Source organism: Zalophus californianus, chromosome 9 (genome assembly GCF_009762305.2).
Source record: "Zalophus californianus isolate mZalCal1 chromosome 9, mZalCal1.pri.v2, whole genome shotgun sequence".
Classification (NCBI taxonomy): Eukaryota; Metazoa; Chordata; class Mammalia; order Carnivora; family Otariidae; genus Zalophus; species Zalophus californianus.
This window is the reverse complement of record NC_045603.1, coordinates 46,731,876-46,757,568: the sequence shown is the minus strand read 5'-3', so window position 1 is coordinate 46,757,568 and position 25,693 is coordinate 46,731,876. Positions and strand designations below refer to the sequence as shown.

Genomic DNA, 25,693 nt, shown 5'->3' with positions numbered 1-25,693 from the left:
GTCAGAGGGAGAAGCAGACTCCCTGCTGAGCAGGGAGTCCGATGTGGGACTCGATCCCAGGACTCCAGGATCATGACCTGAGCCGAAGGCAGTTGCCCAACCAACTGAGCCACCCAGGCGCCCCCCCCCCCATGATTTTATTATAAAACATTAGTCCATGCAACATCAGATGCCACGAGGAGAAATTTTCAAGTCTGTGACTCTCACTGGGGAAGAAATAAGAGCCTATTTCAACTTCTCGAAGCTTTCTTTGCGATCAGGCTGAGTTCCCCTTATTTAGTGTTGCTAGATAGAGGACAAGTTGTAGTTCCCAGAGAGAGAAGAGATCAACCCCGCTGTCTGGGGGCTTCTGTTGCAGGCTCCTTTATCACCGGAACTGTGAGGGACCCCGGAGTTTGCAAACTGCATTCTGCAAGGCTTACCCAGGGAGTGAGGGGGGCACTGAAGGAACTTTTATCCATTTCCTGAGCTAAACCCTCCCAAAGTTGGAAAGGACCTGATCAGAATGGAAACCAGTTTGCTGCGTACAGTCAAACCAGCTTCCCACCTCCAGCTGCTCTGAGGATGTGAAACACTAGTATTTCTTTGTTTAATTCACCCAAATTTCCATGGACATTTCCTAATACAGAAGTGGAATTTGGACCTCAGTCTTTTTGCTTTTCTGAGAGCAGCCTCAGATAAAAGAATAAACTAGAAGTTTGGCCACTGTCTTCATTGCACTAGAGATCAGTGCTATGGCCTCCCAGTGCTTCATGACATGAACCGTCCCTGTAAGAACATTCACTCATGTAATTCATACTGAGTTCCTGCTCTGTACTGGCGAACTGACTGTGGACAAGATGTGTCCCTGGGTGTTTATCGTATGGGTAGATAGGACACCACGCGGAAGGGAAGTGGGAGGTGGGGGGAGACAGGTGCTTCTGGTAGAGGGAGCAGCCTGTGCAGTCCTAGCTCCAGAAACTAGAGAAAGCTTGAGATGTTCCGCAAAGGGCAAATAGTTCAACTTGATTAGAGCACAGAGTCTATGGTGAAGGATAAGGCTTAGGTAAGGGACCTGCTCTAAGCCCAGTAAGGTCCTGATCTCATAATGTTTCCTGTTGTTTTCATGTGCACAGTTACTTGCCAAACTGCTCCACATGTCCTTCAGAAAATACGTAATGCTGTCCATTTGTACCTTCACCCCAAAGCAAGTCATAAATGGGCACAAGATCCTTGTGTGATCTGAAGCAGTTTCTACTTTCCCCCCAGAGTCTCATGAGCAGTTTTTGGTGGCAAAGGGGTTTAATCATTTTTGCATCATAATCGTAAAGCTACATTTCAGCTGAGATAGTGGGTCCCCTCCAACATGGTTAATAATAACTGGATGAGTTGAATAATCAAGTTCAATTATAAAATAGTTATTAACTAACACTGTTAGATGGGGAAGCTTTTCAAAATGCCCCAGACTTATGCCGATCTGAGTCCTAATGAATACAGACTTTTACATGGGACCCGGATATGTGTATTTAAAACAAGTTCCCAAGGCATCTGGTTGCATGTTCATGGTTAAAGTGAACTCACAGAGACCTTATCACTTGCATAGAAAGGAACACTTTCAGAAAGTTCTGGATAATGTTTTCGAACATATTTATACTGGCTTCACTATGGTGTGAGAGGACAGAAGTCAGAGGTATTTTACTCAGAGTCAATCCCTATAACATAATGTCCTTGAAATTCACTTTTGGGTACTTTTCCTTTGGATCCATAAAGTCAGGGCCATAATTATAACCAGGAAGGTAGTAGTAAATTTCCTCTCTACTTTTATTTCCTCTTAAATAGGAAAACACATGAATTATCTTCTTGCCTATTGGATCTACCTGGAAGATGTATGGTGCCAGCAAATTTGAGTTGGAGAAATCAGAGCTGATTTGTCATCATTATTTACAAGTAACTGGACAATCGCAGCCAATTGCTCAGATCTCATGAGGCAGCATTTTAAAAGTCCTGTTGGGTAGATATTGCAGAATGAACTTACTGTGCTTTAGAGGGGACTTATATATCATTCTCCATGGTCTTCTCTCTTTTGGGCTAAATCACAAATTCATGTATCAGACAAGCATTAAAAAAAGAAGAAGAAGCTTGTTGCCAAGAAAAATAAAAAAGAGTATTAGGTATGGTAGTGCCAGTGAGGATGGAGAAAACTGGGTGGATTCAGGAGATTTGGGGGACTGAGCTGATAGCACTGCGTGGTGGATCGCCCCTGGGGGAGCAGATGGGGAGGAGTCAGAGATGATGGCTGGGAATCTGGGACCCCTGCTTGGACATAAAGACCAGTTATAATTATAGTATAAGGCTTTCTACAATGTAAACATAGCAAATGGTCATATGACATTTACTGTGATTTAGAACCATAGAATGTTATTCTTGTCTTCATGATTTCTGCCTTATTTTTATTAAAACAAATTTAGAAGCAAGGGAACATTTGTACCAGAATTAGAAAATTTTAAAGAGCTTTTGTCAGGAGATTCTTGGTTTTTGTTTTCTGATTTATTTATTTATTAACATTTTTAATAAAAAATTTCAAATATATGCAGACTTAGAATAATAGTGAAACCCATGTATATACTTCACCCAGATTTGACAATTTTCAATTTGTGTCCTATATTATTTTATTTTATTTATTTATTTATTTTTAAAGATTTATTTATTTATTTATTTGACAGAAAGGGAGAGACAGCGAGAGAGGGAACACAAGCAGGGGGAGTGGGAGAGGGAGAAGCAGGCTTCCCGCGGAGCAGGGAGCCTGATGTGGGGCTCAATCCCAGGACCCTGGGATCATAAGGCAGATGCTCAACAACGGAGCCACCCAGGTGCCCCTGTCCTATCTTATTTTATTCAAATCTCCCACCAACTATCCTTCTTTACCAACTGAATTTTTTTGGCTTTATTGAGATATAAGTTTAAGGGATACAACACAATGATTTGATACACATACATATTGCAAAATGATTACTACAGTAAGGTTAGTTAGCACATCCATCAGCCACATAATTAACTTTTGTGTGTGTGGTGAGAACATTTAAGATCTACTCTCTTAGCAACTTCCAAGTATATAATACAATATTGTTAAAATAGTCATCATGCAGTACATTAGTTCCCCAGAACTTAATCATTTTAAACTGAGTTTGTACCTTTTGATGAACATCTTCTCATTCCCCCCATCTCTCAGTGTCTGGCAACCACCATTCTACTTCTGTTTCTCTGAGTTTGGCTTTTTTAGTTTCCACATATAAGTGATATCACACAGTTTTTCTGTGTCTCACTTATTTCCCTTAGCATAATGCCCTCAATTCCGTCCATGTTGTCACAAATGGCAGGATTTCCTTCTTTATTATATAATATATATAATAATAATGTATAGAATAGTCCATTTGTGTGTGTGTGTGTGTGTGTGTGTGTGTGTGTCCCATTTTCTTTATCCATTTGTCATCAATGGATACTTAGATTGTTTACATATCTTGGCTATTGTGAATAATGCTGCATTGAACATAGGGGTGCAGATATCTCTTAAGAGACAGTGATTTCATGTCCTTCAGACATACACCCAGAAATTTTGGGGATCTCCATACTGTTTTTTCATAGTGCCTGTATCAATTTGCACTTCTACCAATAGTGTACAAGGGTTCCCTTTTTCCCATACCCTCACTAACACTTGTTATCTCTTTCCTGCCTTTTAAAAAATAGCCATTCTGGGCGCCTGAGTGGCTCAGTCGTTAAGCATCTGCCTTCAGCTCAGGTCATGATCCCAGGGTCCTGGGATCGAGTGCCACATCAGGCTCCCTGCTCGGCTGCTTGTGTTCCTGCTCTCGCTAACTCTGTCTCTGTCAAATAAATAAATAAAATCTTAAAAAAATTAAAAAATAGCCATCCTAACACAAGTATGTGATGATATCTCACATAGTTTTGATTTGCATTGCCCTGATGATTAGTGATATTAAGCATCCTTTCATGTACCTTTTGGCCATTTGTATATCTTCTTTGGAAAAATGTTTATTCATGTCCTCTGCCCATTTTAATTAGATTATTTGTGTTTTGCTATTAAGTTGTGTGAGTCCCTTATATATTTTGAATATTAGCCCCTTATCAGATATATGGTTTGCAAATATGTTCTTCTATTCTTTAGGTTGCCTTTTAATTTTGTTGATTGTTTCTTTTGCTGTACAAAAACTTTTTAGTTTGATATAGTTCCACTTGTTTATTTTTGCTTTTGGTGCTTAGCTTTTGGTGTCATATCCAAAAAAATGGTTCCCAAGACCAATGTCAAGAAATTTTTTTCCCTGTGTTTTCTTCTAGGAGTTTTATGGTCTTAGGTCTACATTTAAGCCTTTAATCTACTTAGAGTTAATTTTTGTGAGTGGTGTAAAGCAGAGGTCCAATTTCATACTTTTGTCTGTGACTATCCAATTTTCCCAACACTGTTAAAGAAACTGTCCTTTTCTCATTAAGTACTCTTGGTTCCCATGTCAAATTTTAGTTGGCCATATATGTGTGGGTTTATTTCTGGGCTCTCAATTCTATTCCATTGGTCTATATGTCTGTTCTTATGCTAGTACTGTTTTGATTACTATAGCTTTATAATATAATTTGAAATCAGGAAATGTGATGTCTCCAGCTTTGTTCTTTCTCAGGGTTGCTTTGGGTATTGGGGATCTTTTGTGGTTCCATATAAATTTTAGGATTTTTTTTTCTGTTTCTGTGAAAGATGCCATTGGAATTTTGATAGGGATTACATTGGATCTATAGATGGCTTTGAATAGTATGGACATTTTAACAATATTAACTCCTCTGATATAGGAGAGGGCATGGGATATCTTTCCATGTATTTGTGTCTTCAATTTCTTTCATCAATGTCTTGTAATTTTCAATGTGCAGATCTTTCACCTCCTGAATAAATTTATTCCTAAGTATTTATTGATTTTGATGACATTGTAAATGGGATTCTTTATTTCTTTTTCAAATAGTTTGCTGTTAGTGTATAGAAATGCTACTAATTTTTGCATATTGATTTTGTATCCTTCAACTTTACTAAATTTATTAATGCTAACCATTTTTGGTGGAATCTTTAGGACTTTCTGTATATAAGATCATATCATCTGCAACAGATACAGTTTACTTTTTCCTTTCCAATTTGGATAACTTTTATTTCTTTTTCTTGTCTGATTGCTTTGTCTTGTATTATGGTGCATAGAAATGGGGGCAGTGAGCTTCCTTGTCTTGTTCTTGATCTTAGAAGAAAAACTTTCAGCTTTTCATCTTTGAGTGTAATGTTAGGTATGGACTTATCATATAGGGCTTTTTTATGTAGAGGTATATTCCATCTGTACTTTGTTGAGAGGTTTTTTCATGAAAAGATGCTGAATTTTGTCCAATGCTTTTTCTACATCTATTGAGATGATCACATGATTTTATTAATGTGGCATATCACATTGATTGATATGCATATGTTGAACCATTTTTGCATCCCAGGAATAGATCTCACTTGATCATGGTGTATGACCCTTTTAATGTATTATTGAATATCCATGTTTATCAGAGATAATTGCCTGTAATTTTTTTTTTTTTTTGTAGTGTCTTTACTGACCTTGGCATCAGGATAATGCTGGCCTTTTAAAATGAGTTTGGAAGTATTCCCTTCTCTTCAATTTTTTGGGGAGAGTTTGAAAAGGATTTGTATAGATTCTTTAAGAATCTGGTAGAATTCCCCAAGGAAGCTGTCTGGTACTGGACTTTAGTTTGTTGGGATGTTTTTGATTATTGATTCAATCTCTTTTTCTTAATTGGCCTGTTAGATTTTCTATTTCTTCATTAATTCAGTCTTAGTAGGTTGTACATTTCTAGGAATATCCATTTCTTCTAACTTATCCAATTTGTTGGAGTCTAATTTTTCATGGTAGTTTCTTAGGATCTTTAGTATTTTTGTGGTATCAGTTGTAATGTCACCTCTCCTTTCTGATTTTATTTATTTGAGTCTTCTCTCTTTTTGTTCCTTGATCTAGCTAAAGGTTTGTCAATTTTGTTTATCTTTTCAAAAAAACTAGCTCTTAGTTTTGTTGATCTTTTCCATAGTGTTTCTGATATTTGTTATTTCTTTCCTTCTACTATCTTTCATTTGAGTTTGTTCTTTTTATAGCTCCTTGAGGTGTAAAGTTAGGTTGTTTATTTGAGATCTTTCTTTTTTCTTCTTAATGTGTGTGTTTATTGCTATAAAATTCCCTTAGAACTACTTTTGCAGGGGATGCCTGAGTAGCTCAGTTGGTTAAGTGTCTGCCTGCAGCTGAGGTCATGATCCCATGGTCCTGGGATCAAGTCCCACATCAGGCTACTTGCTCAATGGGGAGTCTGCTTCTCTCTCTGCCTGCTTCTCCCTCTGCCTACCTCTCTCTCTCTCTCTCTCTGACAAATAAATAAATAAAATCTTTAAAGAAAAAAAATAGAACTACTTTTGCTATATCCCGTAAGTTTTATTATGTTGCATTTCCATTTTTATTTGTTTCAAGATATTTTTTTATTTCCCTTTTAATTTCCTCTTTAACCCATTAGTTTTGCAAGCATGTATTGTTTAATTTCCACTATTTGTGAATTTTCAAGTTTTCTTCCTGTTATGAATTTCTAGTTTCATACCATTGTGGTCAGAAAAGATACTTGGTATGATTTTAATCTTCTTAAATTTGTAAGGCTTGTTTTGTGACCTAACATATAATCTAGGCTTGAGAATGTTCTGTATGCATTTGAAAAGACTGTGTGTTCTGCTCTGTTGGGTGGGATTTCTGATATGTCTTTTAGGTCCATTTGGTCTAAAGCATAGTTCAAGTTCAGTGCTTCCTTGCTGATTTCCTGTCTGGATAAGTTATCCATTGTTGAAAGTAGAATACTAAAGTTCCCTACTGTTATTAAATCGCTTCTATTTCTTCATTCAGGTCTGTTAATATTTGCTTAATATTAGGTTCTCCAATACTGGATCTCTCTCTCTCTCTCTCTGGAGAAATAGATATAGAGTATAGAGGTATATATTTACAATTGTTATAGTCTGATGAATGTCCCCCTTTATCAGTGATGAATTGACCCCTTTATCAGTATATGACCTTCTTTGTCTCTTGTTACAGTTTTTGACTTAAATTTTATTTTATCTGATGTAAGTATAGCTAACTCTGCTCTCTTTTGGTTTCCATTTGCATGGAGTATCTTTTTCCATTCCTTAAGATGTATGTGTCCTTAAAGCTGGTGTGAATCTCTTGTAGGGAGCAGCGTGTAGCAGCATTTTTTTTTTTTAATTCATTCACTCCCTCTATGCCTTTTGATTGGATAATTTAATCCATTTATATTTAAAGTAATTATTGATAGGTAAGGACTTACTAATGCCATCTTATTAATTGTTTTTTGGCTGTTCCCTTGTTCCTTTCTTCCTCTTTTGCTATTTTCCTTTGTGAACTGATTTTCTGTAGTGGTATGCTTTGACTCCCTTCTCTTTATCTTTTGTGGGTTTTTGCTTTGTGGTTATATGAAGCTTACATAAAATATCTTATTGCTTATTTTAGGCTGATAACAACTGAATTTTGATCATATACAAAAACTCTACCCTTTTACTTACATCTCCATGTTTTATGTTTTTGATGTCATAATATACCTCTTTGTATGTGTGTATCATTAACCAATTATTGCAGCTAAAGTTATTTTTAGTACTTTTGTCCTTTAACTTTTCCATTCAAGTTAAGTGATTTATACACCATCATATTCCAGTAGTAGAGTATGTTGAAATTGACTATATATTTACCTTTATTGTTGTGTTTTATACCAGCGTACATGTGTTTAAACTTCATAAACTAAGCCTTAACTTTGTAATGTTCAGTTTCTGATTCCTGTCTGAGCGGTTGCTTTACAGTGTTTGAAACCCTTAAAGCTTCAGTTTGCATCATGAGAATCCCAAAGACACACAGCCCCGACTTTGATCCCCCAACTACAAAACAATCTTTTTCTTTTGGCCTTGAGCTCATCATTTTACAACAGTGGGTGGGCCTCTATGAGCCCTAAAGAATTCTGTGGCATTCAGAACTTGTAAACAGAGAGGGGGGCTAGGAGGGAGGTCACAGGGTCAGGATGTGAGTTGATGAGAGCTTTCCAGTGTTTCTGTTATGGCTGAGAGAGACACACATGTTTCCATGACAACTGAAGTGTGGGTGGGAGAAGGGATGGCTGACACACTCTGGCTGTGGTTGGTTTCCCTTTCTTGCTCTTTCTGGTGTGTTGGTGGCCTTCTCTGGACAGATAGAATTAAGTGTTGTTGTTTTCAATTTTGTTTGGGACTTAGGTTAAATAGAAATTGTACATGATAGCTCATGGGATGTTAAAGCAGAAATTAACACCTCAAGAATTATCTTCTCATTCATAGATGAAGACGCTGAAGCTCAGAGAGGTGGTTCTGTTCGATGTGGGGTCTACCATCTAGTAAGTGGCAGAACTCAGAGAAAAGCCCAGGTCTTCATTCCTTTCTCCTTCACCTGAACAATTCGATGCACATTTTGCCAGGAAGAACTAGAATCATTTCTTACGAGGATTTAGTGCTGTGCACACAAATCAACATTTCGAAGCTTGTTCTGACTTTCTTTTTATGAGTTTTAAATATGGTATAATGGCCATACAAAATAAATCTTCAGATTCCAAACTTGACAGTGTCCTTGAGCTCCATTCTCTCTCTTGGATTACAAGGACATATTTCTATTTTATTGCAAATTGAACATAAGCAGCTTTACTACACAGCCAGGAGTTTAGCAAGATCATTTTAAGTTGCAACCCTCTCCGGTTTTATCTTGAATGAACTTGAGGTTGTGTGTGTGTATAATCATTTTCAGTGGTATATTTCACCTGTCTTCGAAAGGACTGTGGACAGTTCCCTGGTGGTCTCACACTGTAGATTTATGCCCTCTGTACTGTTTTCATTTCTAGGACCAGATCTTTATGGAAAATGTGGGTGCAGTGAAGCAGCTCTGCAAACTAACCAACAACCTTGAAGAAAGGATAGAAGAGTTAGAAATATGGAACAGAAAGCTGGCCAGGCTGAAGCGGCTCAGTATTTGCAAGTCCTCAGCCAGCGAAGCAAGCTCCATCAGGTAAATCCCCAAGTGCCATAGGAGTCGGGAGGAAGGAGAGAATGGGGTCTTTCCATAACTAGATGCTACAAAATGGTTTTTCTGATCCAGCAGCAACCATCACTCTCCGATGATGCCATCCCTCCTCTCTTTTTAGAATGTTTTGGAACACAATTGCCTTATGTGGTAATTTTCTTGTTTTTTCTGTTGCTGCTTTAAAAAGGAAACAAAACACGGAGTATCTGTTTAAGAGCAAGGTATTATAGGAAATGTTACATTTTAGCAAAGGATGACTTCTCCTTTAAGGAGAAGTGGTCTTTTCTAAATTTAGTAAATCATGTTTGGTTCTCAGGGAAAAAACTTCTAGTTTTTTTTTTTTTTTTATTACTTAAGGAGGGAAATGCACATTTCTGGGGTCTAATTATGAGAAAAAGAAAAATATAAGGTTTAATGCATTCATTTATGCTTACTAAGGTTCTTTTCCACAAAAGGAACTCTCAATTGCCTTGACTTTCCCTTTTTTAAATTAGCACTGTAATACAAAGGAAAAGTCATACTTCCGTGTTAGTGGCAGCCAGGGCTTTTGTCTTATAACTCCTGGAGAGGCATTTGAATAGTAATTATCATTCTCTCTCTCTTTTTAAAGCAGATTTAGCAGAGCTGTTAGTGCATCTTCTCCAAGAAGGGCCATTCCCAAAAAAACCAACAAGGTAAATAGACTTAAATTTGTAATGAACAGTGATGGTGTGTTCTATACACCACCCCCTGCCCAAAGTCTTTAGATAAATTGATCAAGAATGCTTTTCTTTATTTATTTACTGATAGACTCCCTAGTTTGCATCCTTATACACTTTAGATATTTTTTTCTTTTTAAGATTTTATTTATTTATTTGAGAGAGAGACAGAGCATGAGCAGTGGGTAGAGGGAGAGGCAAAGCAGACTGCCTGGGGAGCATGACCCAGGGCTTGATTCCAGGACCCTGAGATCATGACCTGAGCTGTAGGCAGACGCTGAACCGACTGAGCCATCCAAGTGCCCCAACACTTTAGGTATTTAAATACTACCCCTTTAATAGAAACTAACTGTTTTTTTCAAAAAGGTGTTTAGAGAAATGAGTACAAAACATGTTCATTTCAGAAATACTATTCTGCCAGTTTTTGTTTATCCTGCCCCACCCCCAAGTGAAATTCATCAGCCTCTGCATGCATATGGTCCTTGGCTGTAAGGTCTATGTGGATGCCTTAACTTGAACTAATTCCTTACCTATGGCTTCAGAAGATCCCAGCGGGACTTCCATTAATCCCCAAATCCCTCTTTTCCCTTTGATATTCAGTACTGTTCGTGCAAATGGGGAAATAGGTATTCACTTTCTTGCAAAGGTAAAGTGTAATGGCTTTATTAATGAATAAAGAGAACTTTTATCAAACAGGGTAACATTTACAGTAAATGTACAGTAAAAGGTGGAGGTTAATCATTTAATAATTTAAAATACACCTTCTCCAATGCAGAGAAGTGTCAGTGAGGGAGAAGCTACAATATTCCCTTCCTAGCTGCAATTCATTGACAGATAGCTGTGAGACTCAGCTTGCTCCCTCAGACCCACCAGTGTTCCACGGGTGGCCCTTCCCAGGAGAAGATATTCATGACCTTAATCTATATCCTGGTAAGGGCTGACCTGGTGTGTGGGCCATTGCCCCCTTTTATCTCTACTCATGTTATACTGCACTGACCTATTCTAAAAGGATTCAGAGAGAGTTTAATATTCTACTAAAAACTGCTAAAATGTTATGTGGCTGACAAGCTACTTGGTATACCAATAAACATAAATATATGGATAAGTATATATGTAGAAGTGTCCTTGGGCAAGTTACTTCATTGCATTGAGAAATAAAGATAATAATAGTATCTATCTTGCGAAGATTAGTGATAGGATTAAATAAGGTGAAGCCCTTAGCCACAGTGCCCAACACATAGCAGTTTGCTCAATAAACACAAACTATTAAAAATATCGTGTAAGAAAGGTACCCTGTGTACTAACCAGTTTGCAGTGGGATGGAGGGAATGGTACTACATCCATGGCGGCCCTGGTTGGTACGATTTGGTCACGTACAACCTCTGTAGCTCTCACTTTGCACCCAGGGAATCTCTTTATTTTGCAGTTATCCCAGAATATTAACTAGAATGTGTCATTCATGAGAACAGGCCCCATGTCTTGCCTTCCTCACTCTGCATCCCCAGGGACAGGCATATAGTAGGTACTCAAGAAATACTTGTTAAATGAATGCATGAATGGAAAGCCCAGTCTGATAATCTTTCCTGAAGATTAAAAACATTAAGTGGTTCAGTGTCTTGGGTATGGTGGGGGTGGCATGGGGGTGGGAAGGGGGTTGAATTGTAGACACAGTAGAGGATTTATGTAGGTATTAAAGGGCACTCATTCAACTCAGAGGCCTCTTATAGTCCCTGTCATAAGCTTGTGGGAGGCAGACAAAGGTGAGTAAGACATGGCCCCTTCTGAGGAATTTCTAGGTAGCCTGGGAAGATTGAGGACAATACAAAGAACAGTTGTATCTGGATGTGGTAAATATTGCAAAGGCTCAGAGTGCTGCATTATGGGGGCCGGGCCTTCCAGGAGGAGTAAGCTCTGGCTAGGTAGAGGAGAGGTTCCAGAGGAGACAGAATAAGCAAAGATCTGGGGGCTGGCACTGGCTTCATTGAAGGATTAGGTGAGAGTTGGTTAGGGAGGAGAGTAGAAGGTATGGCTGAGGGTAGGGCTCAGATATCCTGGACCACCTGATAAGGAGTTCACTTGCCGTGAAAACCTTCTGAATAATAACAATAATATCTAAGTTGTAGAGTGTTCTCTTGCTTTACAGACAGAAAAAGGGAGGCAGCATTGCACAGTGGTTAGGAGCACAGATTCTGGAGCCAAATCTTTGATGGTTTAATCCTGGCTCTGTGACTTACTAGCTGTGTGATCTCGCATAAGGAACTTAGCCTTCCTTTTTTCCCTTCTCCATAAATTGTGGATGATAACATTACCTGCCTCATAAGATTGTTAAGGATTATCATGAGGGCTAAATAAATCAGTATATATAGTGGAAAAAAGAAAAAAAAAGAAAAAGAAATAAATTAGTATATATAAAGCACTCGGAAGAGAATATGGCACATAAGAAGTGCTATATAAGTGTTCACTCTTTTTTTTTTTTTTAATTTAGTAGGCTCCATGTCCAGCATTAAGCCCAATGCAGGGCTTGAACTCACGACCTTGAGATTGAGACCTGAGCTGAGATCAAGAGTGGGATGCTTAACCGACTGAGCCACCCAAGCACCCCAAGTGTTCACTCTTACTAGCATTTTCAAACCCACTATTTGAGTGGTTCTCATACTTTGGCATGTTATCAGAGTCTTCCAGGGAGCTTGATAAAGTACAAGTAATGGGGATGTTTTGCTTCCCCTGTGCTGTCTTTGCAGGAGGTCTTGGCTATTTCCCTGAGGTTCACTTTCCCTTCCATGACACCAACCCCTAGGTATCCTCTGTTCTCCAGAGCCTCCGTTATCCTTGGGTCATTGAAACATATGTGTGTAGGGGGAGTGTGCTACTCTTGGGTTGGGTGGGTGCATTCATGAGCAAAGTGCTGGCTGTGAGCAATCTGTGGGCCTTACCAGATGGTAAGAAACCTGGGTGGGCCTTGCCTCAACTTCCGCACAACTGCCAATGGTGGTGCTTGTTCTGGAAGAAGATTGAGGTCTCCTGAGTAGCTCTCATCCAATCTAGTGTTCCTGTTCCTTCCTTCTTTCTCTGCCTCCAAGAGATAGATGGGTGATCCCTGCTGTGTGTTGGTGGTTGGGGTGAGGTGGGAAGGCCTTCAGGCTTTTGCACAGAATTTTCTAGGGCATTTTGGTTTTTAATAAATTCCAAAGTAATTCTCATGTGGACCTGAATTTGAGAACCATTGCAGGATTAGTTGGACCCACCCAATAACTCTGAAAATGTTGGCAGGTATTATTTTATCATTCCTATTTTATTGATGAGGGAAATGAGGATCAATGACGTTTAGATGACTTGTTCAACACCTGGCTCCAAGCCTGACTCCAGGTCTTAGGTCATTTCCCTACACTAGGTCAAAGGATTTGAAGCAAAAGCATGGAGATTGAAAATAATCCAGCAGCTGTGGGGAGTAGGTTGGAGGGGGGAACTATTACCTGAGACGAATGCTATTTAATGCCAATCGATTCAACAAATTTCACTGAGTCCCTTCTCTGCCCAGCACATTATTAGACTCTCCTCTGAACAGTTCCAGTGAGATGTAAGAATGGTATGAGCTATTCACTTCTTGGTATTCAGAGTGGCTTCCAGCTGCCCTATGGGTGACTCAATTGTAAGAGCCCTACGGGGTTTGTATATTTGTTAAAAACGTATATGATTAATCCCACTCCAAACCCCAATATAACACTGTGGGACATTTTATTTACTCAGATACCCAGCCCAAGAAATTCAAGTAAAGACCAATTTTAAACTATTTCTTAACGACCACCAGCCTCCCATTCTCTTCCAACCAAAAGCGCAACTCTACCCTGTACCCCGCAGAAGGAAGCAAACATAACACTCCCTACTGCATTAGCAGTGAAGCTCCCATTTCAGGGGCACCTTATTCAAGTGGGCAGAAAACCTCTCCTGTCTTTTCAGCTAGATTCACCACCAATTACACAGCTGTCTATTCTGTAGTTCTTGGCCCATTCCTCATATGCAAGTTTTTATGCCAATATGTATCAGTCTTAGAGGTTTGCCTCATTGGCTTCCTAGAGACTGTAACTTACTTATTTTTAGATTCCCTATAGTGTTATACAGAATAGTGCTTAATGAATGTTTGTTGAATGGGTGTAAGGGTCAATAAGACACAGGCTCAGAACTGTCCTTAAAAATAGGTAGCAGTATTGAATACTGATGTGTATGATTTAAAGAGTACTTTTTTTTTTAGACCATAAAAGTCTTTCCCATGATGTGTCATGATGCCTGAAACTCTTCTGTTGGAAATTAGTCCATCATGTCTTGAAGACTTTTTGGTTTTCCAAAGTGTTGTAGTAAAGGAGATGAACATCTGGGTTCTGAGAGTATCTTGTCTGATGTGTCCTCTGCTCTCATAAAACTTCGAGAATAAGCACCAAATGAATGGCTCAGACACGGGTCCTGCAGTATGCCAGCAAAAAGACAAATGACTATAAGCCGGAGTGTCAAGGAAAGGGAGACGCTTGAGATAGGCTTTGGAAGAACTTCCTTTTTGGGGGGCAGACAGCAGGAAGATGTAGGCAGGAGAGAGAGCCCCGGCCAGCCCACCTCAGGGGACCTTCTCACACTGGCATTGCTGGTTTATCACGGCTCCTGACTGCATCTTTTTTACAGGTTTATTTTTCAGGAAAAAAACAGTTGTGTCCTAACTGGGTTTTCCAGACCTTGGTTATAACTCTCATTGCTGTGATGGCATTTTGGTAAGAAAAATTTCAGTGTTGTGCTATGTCAAGCTCTTTTTTTTTCTTCCTATCTTCCTTTTCTCATCTGTCAACTGGGGACTGACCTATGTGCTTTGAAGACAGGGAGCCCTTTACCTGGGCATTGACCTTGAATTTAGGTTAGAGATAAGGGAGACCTTTTTTTTAAAAAAAAAAAAAGATTTTATTTATTTACTTGAGAGAGGACAAGTGGCAGAGGGAGAAGCAGACTTCCCGCCGAGCAGGGAGCCCGATGTAGGAGCTGAAGGTAGACGCTTAACCTGAGCCACCCAGGTGCCCCGAGGGGGCCCTTTTTAAACTCCTATTCTGAAGAAAAAAACATGGGCTTTCTGTACTTAAATGTGAGATGAAGGATGATTTTTTTTCAATCAATTGATAATTTTTAGTAGCTCACTATGCTGTGTGTGTGTGTGTGTCAGTCTTACAAATGATTGCCTGAAATTGTTAGTTCTCTTTCCTGTCTACTTGGGGGAACAGAGAGAGAGGGCAATCAGGGACAATCTATTCTCCCCCGGACACTCCCATTTGTTAGGCTTCTTCTAGATTCTTCAGGGAAGACATCACACAAAAGGGACTATGAGATAACCCCAAGATCTACAATATATTGCATCTGCAGCCAAATGTACTCAGCAGCGGAAGCAAGCAAACACAGTGAGGACGAAGAATTTGCTGCAGTGGGGGACCTGAGTGCCATCGGACCTCTGCAGGGCCCAGAGAGACATCCCTTACTGGGATGCAGGGCTCTTCCCCGGGGCTCTGGTCTGCAGGCACCTGCCGCTGGGATGGCCCCTCAGGCTTCAGGCCTCGGTCCTCTTGCCTATGTCCTCTAGGCCTTCTTCTTCTCAGTATATTTGCATGGTCGCAGGGGTATTTTCACAGGGGTATTTATCTATCTCTCAAAAAATGCTTTATGAGTGTTAGAAAGGACTGCCTTGGGGGCTTGTCTGAAGGGAGACCGTCGTTCTCAGAGACAAAGTAAGGGGCGGTGCCAAGGTGCTGGTAGTTCCGAGATCTAACGCAGCTTCCTAGCTATAGAAGATAGTGTGAGTCTCTCTCTGTACCATTCCCTCCCCTCAGCATTTCAACTTTCCACTTGCTACTGCCCACTGTACAAAACATCCCCTAATATCTGACACCACGACACAGAATTCCCATTTGAAGCTGTTGCCTTTCTCTCACTCTCCTAAGTGAGCTGTCCTCTGCAGGGATTCCCCGCTTAGGAGAGTGTGAGCATCCACTTTAGCAGACATACGTAGTAGCATTCTCTAGAGAGGCGGAGGCCCAGGAAAACCAGCGGCAGGGTGATAGGAAGTCTAATTCTGATGCACAGAGACTGCTTTTTAAACATGCTTATCAGAATTATCTTACGAATTCCAATATTGTTGACCACTAAGATCATAAGTGGGAGGTTATTGGGCTTGTTATTTTGTTTCTGGCCTGTGGTGGCAAGAAGGGTCAAATCCAGAATTTGCCCCCAAAGAAAGGAACAGATGTCCATGTCATTCTACAATTCTAGAAGTTCTCTGGGTCATGCACTGAAGTAGATGCCAGAGACAAATTAGAAAGAGCTCTTCAGGATTAGTCATAGGGAGATAGAGAGCGAGGGAGAACAAAGAGAGGGAGACTGGATCACAGCAAGCAGTTGCCAGGGCGACACAACGGATTCTGTCTGACGGCATCTTTGGGGCTCAGCACCATTTTCCCCAGACGGGGTTGTGCCTGCTGGGCAGTAACCAGCTGCTGCTGAGAACACTCTGGAAATTTTTTCCTTATGAGTGGAATTCAAATGCATGGCACATTTCCTCATGTATATTTAATAATAGTAAACCCACCATCTTTGAATGGGAACAATATAACGAGGAGTCGAGTCTAGGGAGCCAGGTGTACAGTCAAGTTGGCAGCAAGTCAAGTCAGTCACCCTCTGTCAGACCCAGCGCACAGTGGGATTGTAATGTGGTTGGTGGACTCTCCTGTGCGGCTCACGAGAGAGTTCCAGAGACACCCCTGCAAGAAGAAAATGCTAGGTGTTTGGATGCATGAACATTGTGGAGAATAGCTTCCCAGGGCTCCGAACCTTTCAGAAAAGCTTCTGTTTGAATATGTAAGTTCTGATAATTGGAGGAAAAAGACAGAGTCATTATTTTGAAGTCACACAGTGTGGAAATGGAAATGGATGCTACATTGCATTTCTTCTCCTTCCTCTCTCCTCTGATTTGGTGTTTCATGCTCTGAAAAGACAGGCAGCCGGAAGATGTCAGAGAAGAAGCCAAGGGGTTGGCGTCTACAGCTGACTAAACCCGGGTGGCCTTTCCCCTCCCGGGGCCACAGGGCAAAACACCCCCCCCCCCCCCCGCCAGTGGGATGTGAACTCTGCTCTGACTTTTTCCTGCAAGGAGCAGGGGCTTGCCTCCAGCAATTTACAGCTTCCTCTCATAATCTTCCACCTGTGACAGATGCTTCTGAGGCAGCTTGTGGGGCCAGGGGGCTGCTCTCGGGAAAAATCCATCAGTGCGGAGTACCCCAGAGCCTCTTTGCTCTAGGAAGACCAGGGCCTTCTGCCCTGAAGCAGAACTGTGCTGGTTTTCACGGTATGACTCTCAGCCGAGGCCGTGCCCCTCCCATCTGTGTGGCCTGTGACAGTGTATCTCCGGCCGGCCGGTTGTGTGAGATGGAGATGAACTCAAATCTGGCAAATAATGCTTCCTTCTTCTTCTTTTTTATTTTATTTTATTTTTTTTAACAGTGCCTTGACGATAGTCTCCCTGTACATACTTAGCTTAAAATATCAAAACCAACGTGCCCCAAATCTCCCTCCGAGGTGAGAGTTTTGGTCTTGTTTTCCTTTGGGGAGAAGGATTCTTGAAGGCCTCCTTCGGTAATCACTGTTTTCTTCCACCAGCAATATCACAAGCTCTCGGGAACCGGCCCTGCCGCCCACAGCCTCTCTCACAGGTAAGATTTAAGATTTTCACATTCCTCACTCTCAAACCCAGCCCCATGTTTCCTGTGAATTGTCGACAAAAGAACCAGCCTTTCAGGTGAAACTTGTCGCTTCCCTCCCCTCTGCCCAATGCTCTGCAGCACCCAATACGTCCCTGGTGACCACACCGTCCTCCTTCCGAGTACCAGAAATCACTTTCTGTGAGATCCTGCCCTGTCAGGAGACTTACTGCTGCCCCATCCAGGGAAAGAGAAGAGTCCCCTCCAGTCCTGCACGAAGGTGGTCTCAGGAGGAGGAAACCCATCAGAGGCCGTGGACAGGTAAAGGATGTTCGAAGAGAAGCATCTAGGACTCTGAAACCTGACGTGTTTTTCTTTGCAAATATCTACTTGCCTAATCTGTTAATGGTTCCAGACAATGGTTCTACTCTTCTCTTTGGGGTGGCAAGCTCTTTAAAAACACAAGTCCCCTTATAATATTGAGTTCCCTGCCCAGGGATGAAATTATGGCTGAGTAAGTGAAAAGATCTCATTTGTCTCATTTGTCCATTGCCAACAAAATTAGTAATAGTAGAACATGTAAAGTAATCCTGAGTGATTGGGTAGATTTTCTGGCTCACTTAGAACTTATAAAATGATGTCGAATCTGGGCTTTCTGCCCAAACCAAGTAGGGCAAAATGTAAAAGGCTTTGGAACTCTAATGAGTTCAGGATAAGCTGCAAGTCTGAAAATCACAACCACTGTCAGAATATCTGCTTCTTCCTCCTAGGGACACACACACACAGAATTTTTTTAAGAAGCAGATTTTCCATGTTAAAAAAATTATGGAGGCTTGATCAAGGGTTAAAACTATAATTATCTCTGTAATGTAATCCAAATGTATAATTATCTCTGTAATGTAATCCAAATGTATACTAATTCATTATTGTTTTTGGGAACCTTCTGCACATCCACAAGTCTATAGAATAATGATGACAATAATAGCAATACATACATATTAGCATGGCTTATCTATCACGATGCTGTGGCAACAACAGCTTCCAAATAACAGTGGCATGTGGCAAAAATTTATTTTTGACTCTCTCTCTATGTCAAATGTGGATCAAAAGAGGGCTCTCACTCATCATATCCTTTAGAACCTAACTAATGTAATGGAGACTCCATCTCAATCTGTATTTCTACAATCTCTGTAGCAGTGGTAAGAGAACACGGCTCTTAATGCTCCCACCTAGGTGTGGCACGTGTCACTTCTGCTTACATTTTATTGGCTAAAGCGAGTGACATTGGTCATGTCTCATTTAAAAACAGTTGATAAAGTGCAGACCTAACGTATGCCTAGAAGAAGATGAACTAGAATATTTTTGAGCAGTCCAAATGACTGACACATACAATATGGTCATTGGTTGAAGTTTGGGGTCAACAGTGTGATTTCTTTTTCCTCTTGATATTATTGCATAACCTAGAGTTGAATAACTTTTACGAATCATCATCGTCATCATCACCATCACCACCGCCATCATCATCATCATCATATAATGAGCTATTACTATATACAAATGCACAGCCGTAAGGTATCTACATGAATAAACCATTCCATCCCCACAAGCCTAAAAGATAGACACTGTTATCTCCTTTCTTTCCAATGAGGAGTGAGGCATAGAGAGTTTTTCCCTGCACCTGTAGGAGGCAATGCTCGCACTGTTTTTCTCATGAAAACTACTTTTGATTGAACTTGGGAACAGATGCATCACTATAGGGCAAAGATAAAGCTTCACCGTGAAGAAATGAACGTGTTTCTGTCATCATATTCTCCGTAGTTTCAAATATGGAAAAGTCCAGTGCTGTTTAAAAAAAAAATCCCCGAAAGCCTTCATCTCTTGCAAAAGCACATGAACCCTTGTGGCTGTAAACCCTTCTCCTACCTTGGGAGTCTACCTTGGGTGTACTCTGTGGCCTTTTCTGAGAGCAGTCCTCAGAAGAGACCATCCCACCTATGAGAGATGTGTAACCATGGATCCTGCACAGGAAGAGGTCATGGACTGATCCAATCTTCATTTTCAAAAATGTTCTTGACCCCTTGAGCAAACTCCTTCCTGTAGCAACCAGCTCTTCACATGGAGGGCAGAGCATCCTTATCAAACTGGATGAAGGTTTATTGCTCTCCTCTCTGGGGCACTGGGTGCCTGCATGTCTTACATTGCCTAAGTGTGGGGGACACTGAAGAGACTCCTAGAGAAAGAAGGGCTGCTCCACTGTGCCTGGCTGTGTCCTCCTAGGCACAGTCACCAGCTTCTCTGGCTAAAAGTGAAATGTAAGTCCTGTCTTACCAGGCTCCCTGATACATGGGCAGAATTGTTCCCTCTTCCCTCTTTTAGCTGGAGAAAGATAGAAAGGATTTACGTGTTCTCTTCACTGTCACCTTCTAGAAACCTGCAAACTTTTGGGGATTTAGAGTGTTGTAGAATGTCCGAGAGCAGCACACCAGTGGTACCTAAATTTTTGACCTGTAGAATCTCCTATTAATTCATTATTCTTTTACAATTATTTGACTGAGAAAATACATAAAAGGAGAATGTTACTTTAAACTCAGTTAAGTTTTAGTCAAATTATTTTTGTTAGTCCTACAGCAACATTTGAAGGATAGTACAAATCCGTGGGAGAGTTGTTACTTTTCAAGTGCGCAGACACCACTGACCACTTTATGCAATCACCTGGGTTTCCAAGGATCGGGTCAGGAAAACCTCTGATTGATACCAGCTCACCCATTTTCCAGCTGATGAAATGGAGGCCCAGGACCTTGCTTAAGGTTCTGCAGTAAGTTACTAGCAAAGGTGGAACAGGAACCTGAGTCCCCTGTCTTCCTGTCCTGGGTTTCTGCCCATCTACCATTGTGCCTCCATTTAGTTGGCACTGTGTGCACATGTACCAGGGATCAACTCTAGAGGAAGCTGAAAGTATTCACTCTGTGGTTCTAGAAAGTCCCTTTGGCATTCCCCTCCCCCAAGTTTGCCTATTGCCACTGAGATGTCCCTGATGTGGGGTGTTTCTGGGGGTGTAAAGAAAGCCTCTTCTCTTCTGCTGCTGGTCCATCCTTCCCCTCTGTCCTGGGCACTGTATGGCCCTGGGGTTCCTAAATCTGAAAGCAAAGAAAGCCAGGCAAACTCTTTCAACAGATGTTTCTGAGGCATTAACAACTAATTAAAAATTAAAGAATAGGGATGCCTGGGTGGCTCAGTCTGTTGAGCTTCTGCCTTCGGCTCAGGTCATGATCCCAGGGTCCTGGGATTGAGTGACGCGTCAGGCTCCCTGAGCAGGGAGCCTGCTTCTCCCTCTGCCTGCCATCCCCCTGCTTGTGTTCGCTCTCTTTCTCTGACAAATAAATAGAATCTTTTAAAAAAATTAAAGGATAAAAGTTTAAAAAAGAAATTCAAGGGTTAAGAAAAAAAAAAGTTGGAACAACTCTCTAGGATGAAGAGTAATATCTAGCAGTTTACTAAGCCCCAGAACACACTTATGAGCTTCTTTCCTAAGGAGTAAGACCACTAGTAAAATAAGGGAAGGGAAATCAGCATTTTTATGATATGCTGAGTGCAAGCCATTATTTTTCTTTTAGGCCCAAGCTGATTGTATAAAACGTCTTTCAGAAAGGTTATTCCCTCTCCCCACTTAATATAAAAGGCTTGGGTAAGACTAATCAAGAGGTGGAGAGTGGGTATTTTGGAATATTGAGCTTCCCCTCTGAGGAGCCAACTGAGTGTGATAGATTAGATTTTAATCTATGGAACCAATAAAAAATAGACAGAGTTAGATATGAAAAAGTAAAGAGCTTATGAGGAGAATATCTATGGAATTCTACAGATGTTAAGAATTTTGGTGAAGATTTAAAAATCTCACAAAACTAAAAGGCTATGAGAATTCATGCTTATTTTGTTTTGGAGATCAGAACTCTGAGAAGAGCAAATGGCGGAAAAAAACTGGCTCCCTGTGTTAAAGGACACAGTCATCAATTGGTTGGGCTCATTGACTTTTTCTTGGCATGAGTCTGGTTCAATCAGGAAAGAAAAAGGTATCCAAGATGCTGTTTTGGAACTCAGCCATACAGCACAATTTTATAAGTAATGCTATATACACATTCTACCACAACAGGATATGCTTTGGTTGGACACCATCTTAAATCTCTCCTCTCCAGAAGTTTCTAATTTAGTTTATTGGGAGATCTTTTCCGCTGATTGAGAAATCTATCTCCAGCTTCACAGTGAAAAACCACTGGGAGTGTATATTAAGTTTATAGTGAATATTACTGGAAGGCATTTATAAAATGAGAGCTGCCCCTGTTTGACTACAGGAGAATTTATGGTTTTCCAATAATTAGCCTTTCAGAATTGAATAGTCTTGCCTCAGAGAAGTGACAAATTGGAGATGTTCTATAGGAGATTTAAAATTTATTTCCAATCCTGCATCTGAAAAGCCATTTTCATAATTCTAATCTGCAAGATTATCTCTCAACTTTACCTTTTTATTACTGTTTTTAAAACTACCGTTATCCCATCAGACACTAAATCCTATCATAGGATTCTATGTCTCCAGGAACCTGGAAACATGCTTCTGTGAAAATGAGGCAACTCTGTAATCCTGTTGCCAAAATTTATAATGAGCTCTGTTCCTGCAAATTCAGTGGGAAAGTAGGGGGAAAAAAGGTAAAGGATGAAAACAGACAGGATGGAGAAGTTCTGGTTTCCCCTTCTTTTTATGTTTCATTTGCCGTATAAATTCATACCCTTCTGTGGAAGCAATCATAAGCAAAACTCATAGCAGGGGACACGTGCTTGACAATTATTACTGGAATAGCTGGCATCCAAGAAATCTAGAGGCCTTTTGGACAGCACATATATTTATATCTAAAGGGAAATATATATTCAATTTTCTAGAAAATCCTCATGTGTCAAGATTCATTTCTTTTTAATGAAAAGGCTCATGTGAGGCAAGATGCTCAGGAAACCTGCCTCTCCTTCAAATTCTGCCTCACTCCCCTTTGCCAACAGGATGAAGGAGCTCAGGCTCCCATGTCCATTCCCAGCATCCCCTCTGCACCCATCTGCGGGCAATTTCCCCTTTGAGTGTGTAAGAGGAAACATGTTTCTGGAGGATATATGATTGACTCTCCTTCTTCCTTCCCTGCCCCTCTTCCTTCCATCCTCCCACAAATATTTGTTGAGCACCTGCAGAGAGCCTAGGATTGCCTTGCCTGGGGCGACGGCAAGGTGCACAAGATGCTCGCAGGCTTCTGGAAGCTCACAGTCAGTTTTGTGGGCAGGTAAACAAGCCCGTGTGCCTAGTGTAGGAAGTACTAACCAGGGCAGATTTACTTAGGAGTGATGGCGCCCAAGTAACGTGCACTCTAGCGTTTGCTTTCCTGAAATTCCACACAGAAACTTAAATAGAAACTTGTTTTAGCTCTCACCCCTCTTTGCTTCCTGTGCAAGCAGCACACCTTGTATTAACTTATGTCTCTTGTTAAATGAGGTTACTGTCTTTGTGTTTGGCCCCAAACTATGTTGAAAAATATAAACATTATTTAATGCAAATGAAGGAATACAATGAACAGTACATATACTTGAGGAAAAAAATCAGCAAATTAAAAATATTCAAAATTCTTTTTAAAGACTTGTTTAGTAACCCACTAAATGATTGCCTTCAACCATTCACTTTAAGAAGATGTTTTTTCCCCCCAAACCTTAACAACAATCCTCTGAATAGTTACCTTTCCAAAACTGCTTTTAAAATGCCTTTTTGGCTATGACAGGGCAAAACCACTCCCCCGCTTCCTTCTGCACAAGCCAGCTCCACTCCCTCCCCCTCCCCCACTCCCCCGCACCTCTCTTTTTTCCTGTGTGGATCACATTATGCTAGGAATTACAGAGGAATCAGAGAATTTTAATAGAGGTTCCCTATTCTGGAGTTGTTAAGAAAGGGCAAAATACATACAAGTTAAGTAATAAAACAGAGATGACATGCTTTTGATGTGGTGACAAATCACTAACTGATCACCACCTGGATGGTTTGGCAGTAATGCCGTGACATCAGAACGGAGTGGGTTGTGTGATCTGCAAGGGCCACTATAACAAAGTACCACAGACTGGGCAACTCCAACAACAAAATTTATTTTCTCATCGTTCTGGAGGCCGGAGGTCCAAAATCAGGGTGTTAGCAGGTCTGGTTTCTTCTGAGGCCTCCCTCCTGGACTCACAGATGGCCACCTCTGTGCTGCGTCCTTGCAAGGTCTTTCCTCTCTGCCCGTCCTTGGTGTCTCCAGTGTCCTAATCTCTTCTTAGAGGGAGGGACACCAGCCAGATTGGATTAGGGCCCAGAATAACAGCTTCATTTTAACTTAATTGCCTCTTGAAAGGCCCTATCTCCAAATACAGTCATATTCTGAGAGGTTAGGGCTTCAACGCAAGAGTTTGGGGAACACAATTCAGCCCAAAACAGATGGCTTCTTGGAGGAAGGTGAGAACATACTAGATCCATAAGAAATGCGGTAGGCATTGGATGGGTCGAAAGGTAGGAGAGAGAAAGGGTGTGGAAACATTCAACTGACAGAGACAGAGGGGCACATACTGGGTTTCTTCTCATCCTGACCAAGATTTGAAGTTTGACAGACTTTTTTTTCCTCTTCAGAAGACAGAAGCTTGTCATTCCTGGCAAGAGATGAGCTAACCAGCCCTGACTGGGGGAGTGACTGTAAGTTTACATCTAAGTGACTATTCTTTGACTTCGGGGAGCTGGGCAGAGAAGCAACAGGCTGTAAAAGCATTACAGGAGTGAGGACCGGGGACAAAGGATGCAAACTGCCCTGAACACTCATGGGGATTACATTTTTATAATCAATGTCAGTCTAACCATTAAGGAGCCGTTAGAGACGGTCGCTCACTACTAGACAAGTGGAGGTTGATCTCCATGGATTTGAATAATTTTTTTGAACTTCCTACCTTCTTGGATTCTGACTGTACTTTTAGCTTGTTTTCTGTTTTCTAAGTTTTTTAAAGCTTTCTTTCTTGGCCAGATAGCATTTCACATTGCACCCTCCATTTTCAATAAATGTCAATTTAGTAGGACTTCCAGGGTCCAGAAATTTTTTTGGATGTTATGGGGCTGCCTACTGGAACCTGGACTTTTATGAGTTTTCTTAAAATTTACTGTAACAACAAAAACAAAAGCCTTCTCCCTTTCCCTCCCCCTCGTTTTCCATTTGAATGCAAACAGAAGGTATTTACCTAGGAAACCCTTCTTTCACTTTTGGTAATTTGGAGACATTGCTGAAGCACAGTACTCTCCTCTGCAGAGGAGTTTACTTTCTCTATTTCTTCTCAATTCAGGGATTGATACAACCATTAGTTCTATTCAAATCATGGAAATCCAGCAAGTAATAGATCATCGGTATTGTGGCAGAGGCCTCCAGTGCAGGTGGGTAAGCCTCCCCATTCTACCCCGATTGTTTTTGGAATTTACTCAGGGCTCTGGGTTTCTGAGGCTGGAATGAAAGCTAAAAGTACATGGTAAAAATCAATGTGTGCTTACATTGTTCCTTAAGTGAAAACACATTTGTTACATGGTAGATGAGGGAATCATAAAATGGTTGGTATTAGCAAATGTCAATAAACCATGGCTCCAATGATTCCAGCCTCCCGTTTTAATGGGTAAGTCCAAAGCAAAAAGCTTAGGGGGCAGCTCTGTGGCTGACTCTCTGGGGACACATACCATAGGCACAGGGCTGCTGGTTAATTGTATCGACAAGAAAGACATTGTTACTGATGGCTCCAAGTAATGAATGAGCTGACATTTATACCTTTTAATAACAAGGAATAGGATTATTTTAATTGCTAAATAATAAAGCTTGTCTTGGCTTTTTCAGTTAGGAGGGGAAAGATCCAGATATTGTAAAAGTTATCAGCAACCTCCATGTCTATTATGCGCCATCAGGTAAAGATGCCTTTAGAATCTAAGCACAGACTACAAGTAGCTTCAGCTGGCACAATATGCAAGTTGAAGGCATTAAAAATTGGGACTTATTTTTCTTTCTCCGATAAATATTTATGGGGTGACTGCTAAGTGAAAGGC

General features: G+C 40.8%; 1 protein-coding gene across 7 annotated transcripts in view; it reads left to right on the top strand.

Moving 5' to 3' along the window:
- MYRFL (myelin regulatory factor like) overlaps window positions 1-25,693 on the top strand; it is a 113,447-nt gene that overhangs the window by 82,490 nt on the left and 5,264 nt on the right. For 5 of the 7 annotated variants that reach the window (XM_027593973.1, XM_027593971.2, XM_027593970.2 and 2 more), the window contains 8 exons: window positions 8,980-9,143; window positions 9,769-9,832; window positions 14,528-14,613; window positions 17,378-17,452; window positions 17,534-17,586; window positions 17,716-17,895; window positions 24,254-24,316; window positions 24,952-25,039. In XM_027593973.1, the coding sequence (XP_027449774.1) occupies window positions 8,980-9,143; window positions 9,769-9,832; window positions 14,528-14,613; window positions 17,378-17,452; window positions 17,534-17,586; window positions 17,716-17,895; window positions 24,254-24,316; window positions 24,952-25,039 (773 nt within the window). The remainder of the gene's footprint in view (window positions 1-8,979; window positions 9,144-9,768; window positions 9,833-14,527; window positions 14,614-17,377; window positions 17,453-17,533; window positions 17,587-17,715; window positions 17,896-24,253; window positions 24,317-24,951; window positions 25,040-25,693) is intronic. The other 2 variants (XM_027593968.2, XM_027593969.2) reach the window with 2 other exon arrangements.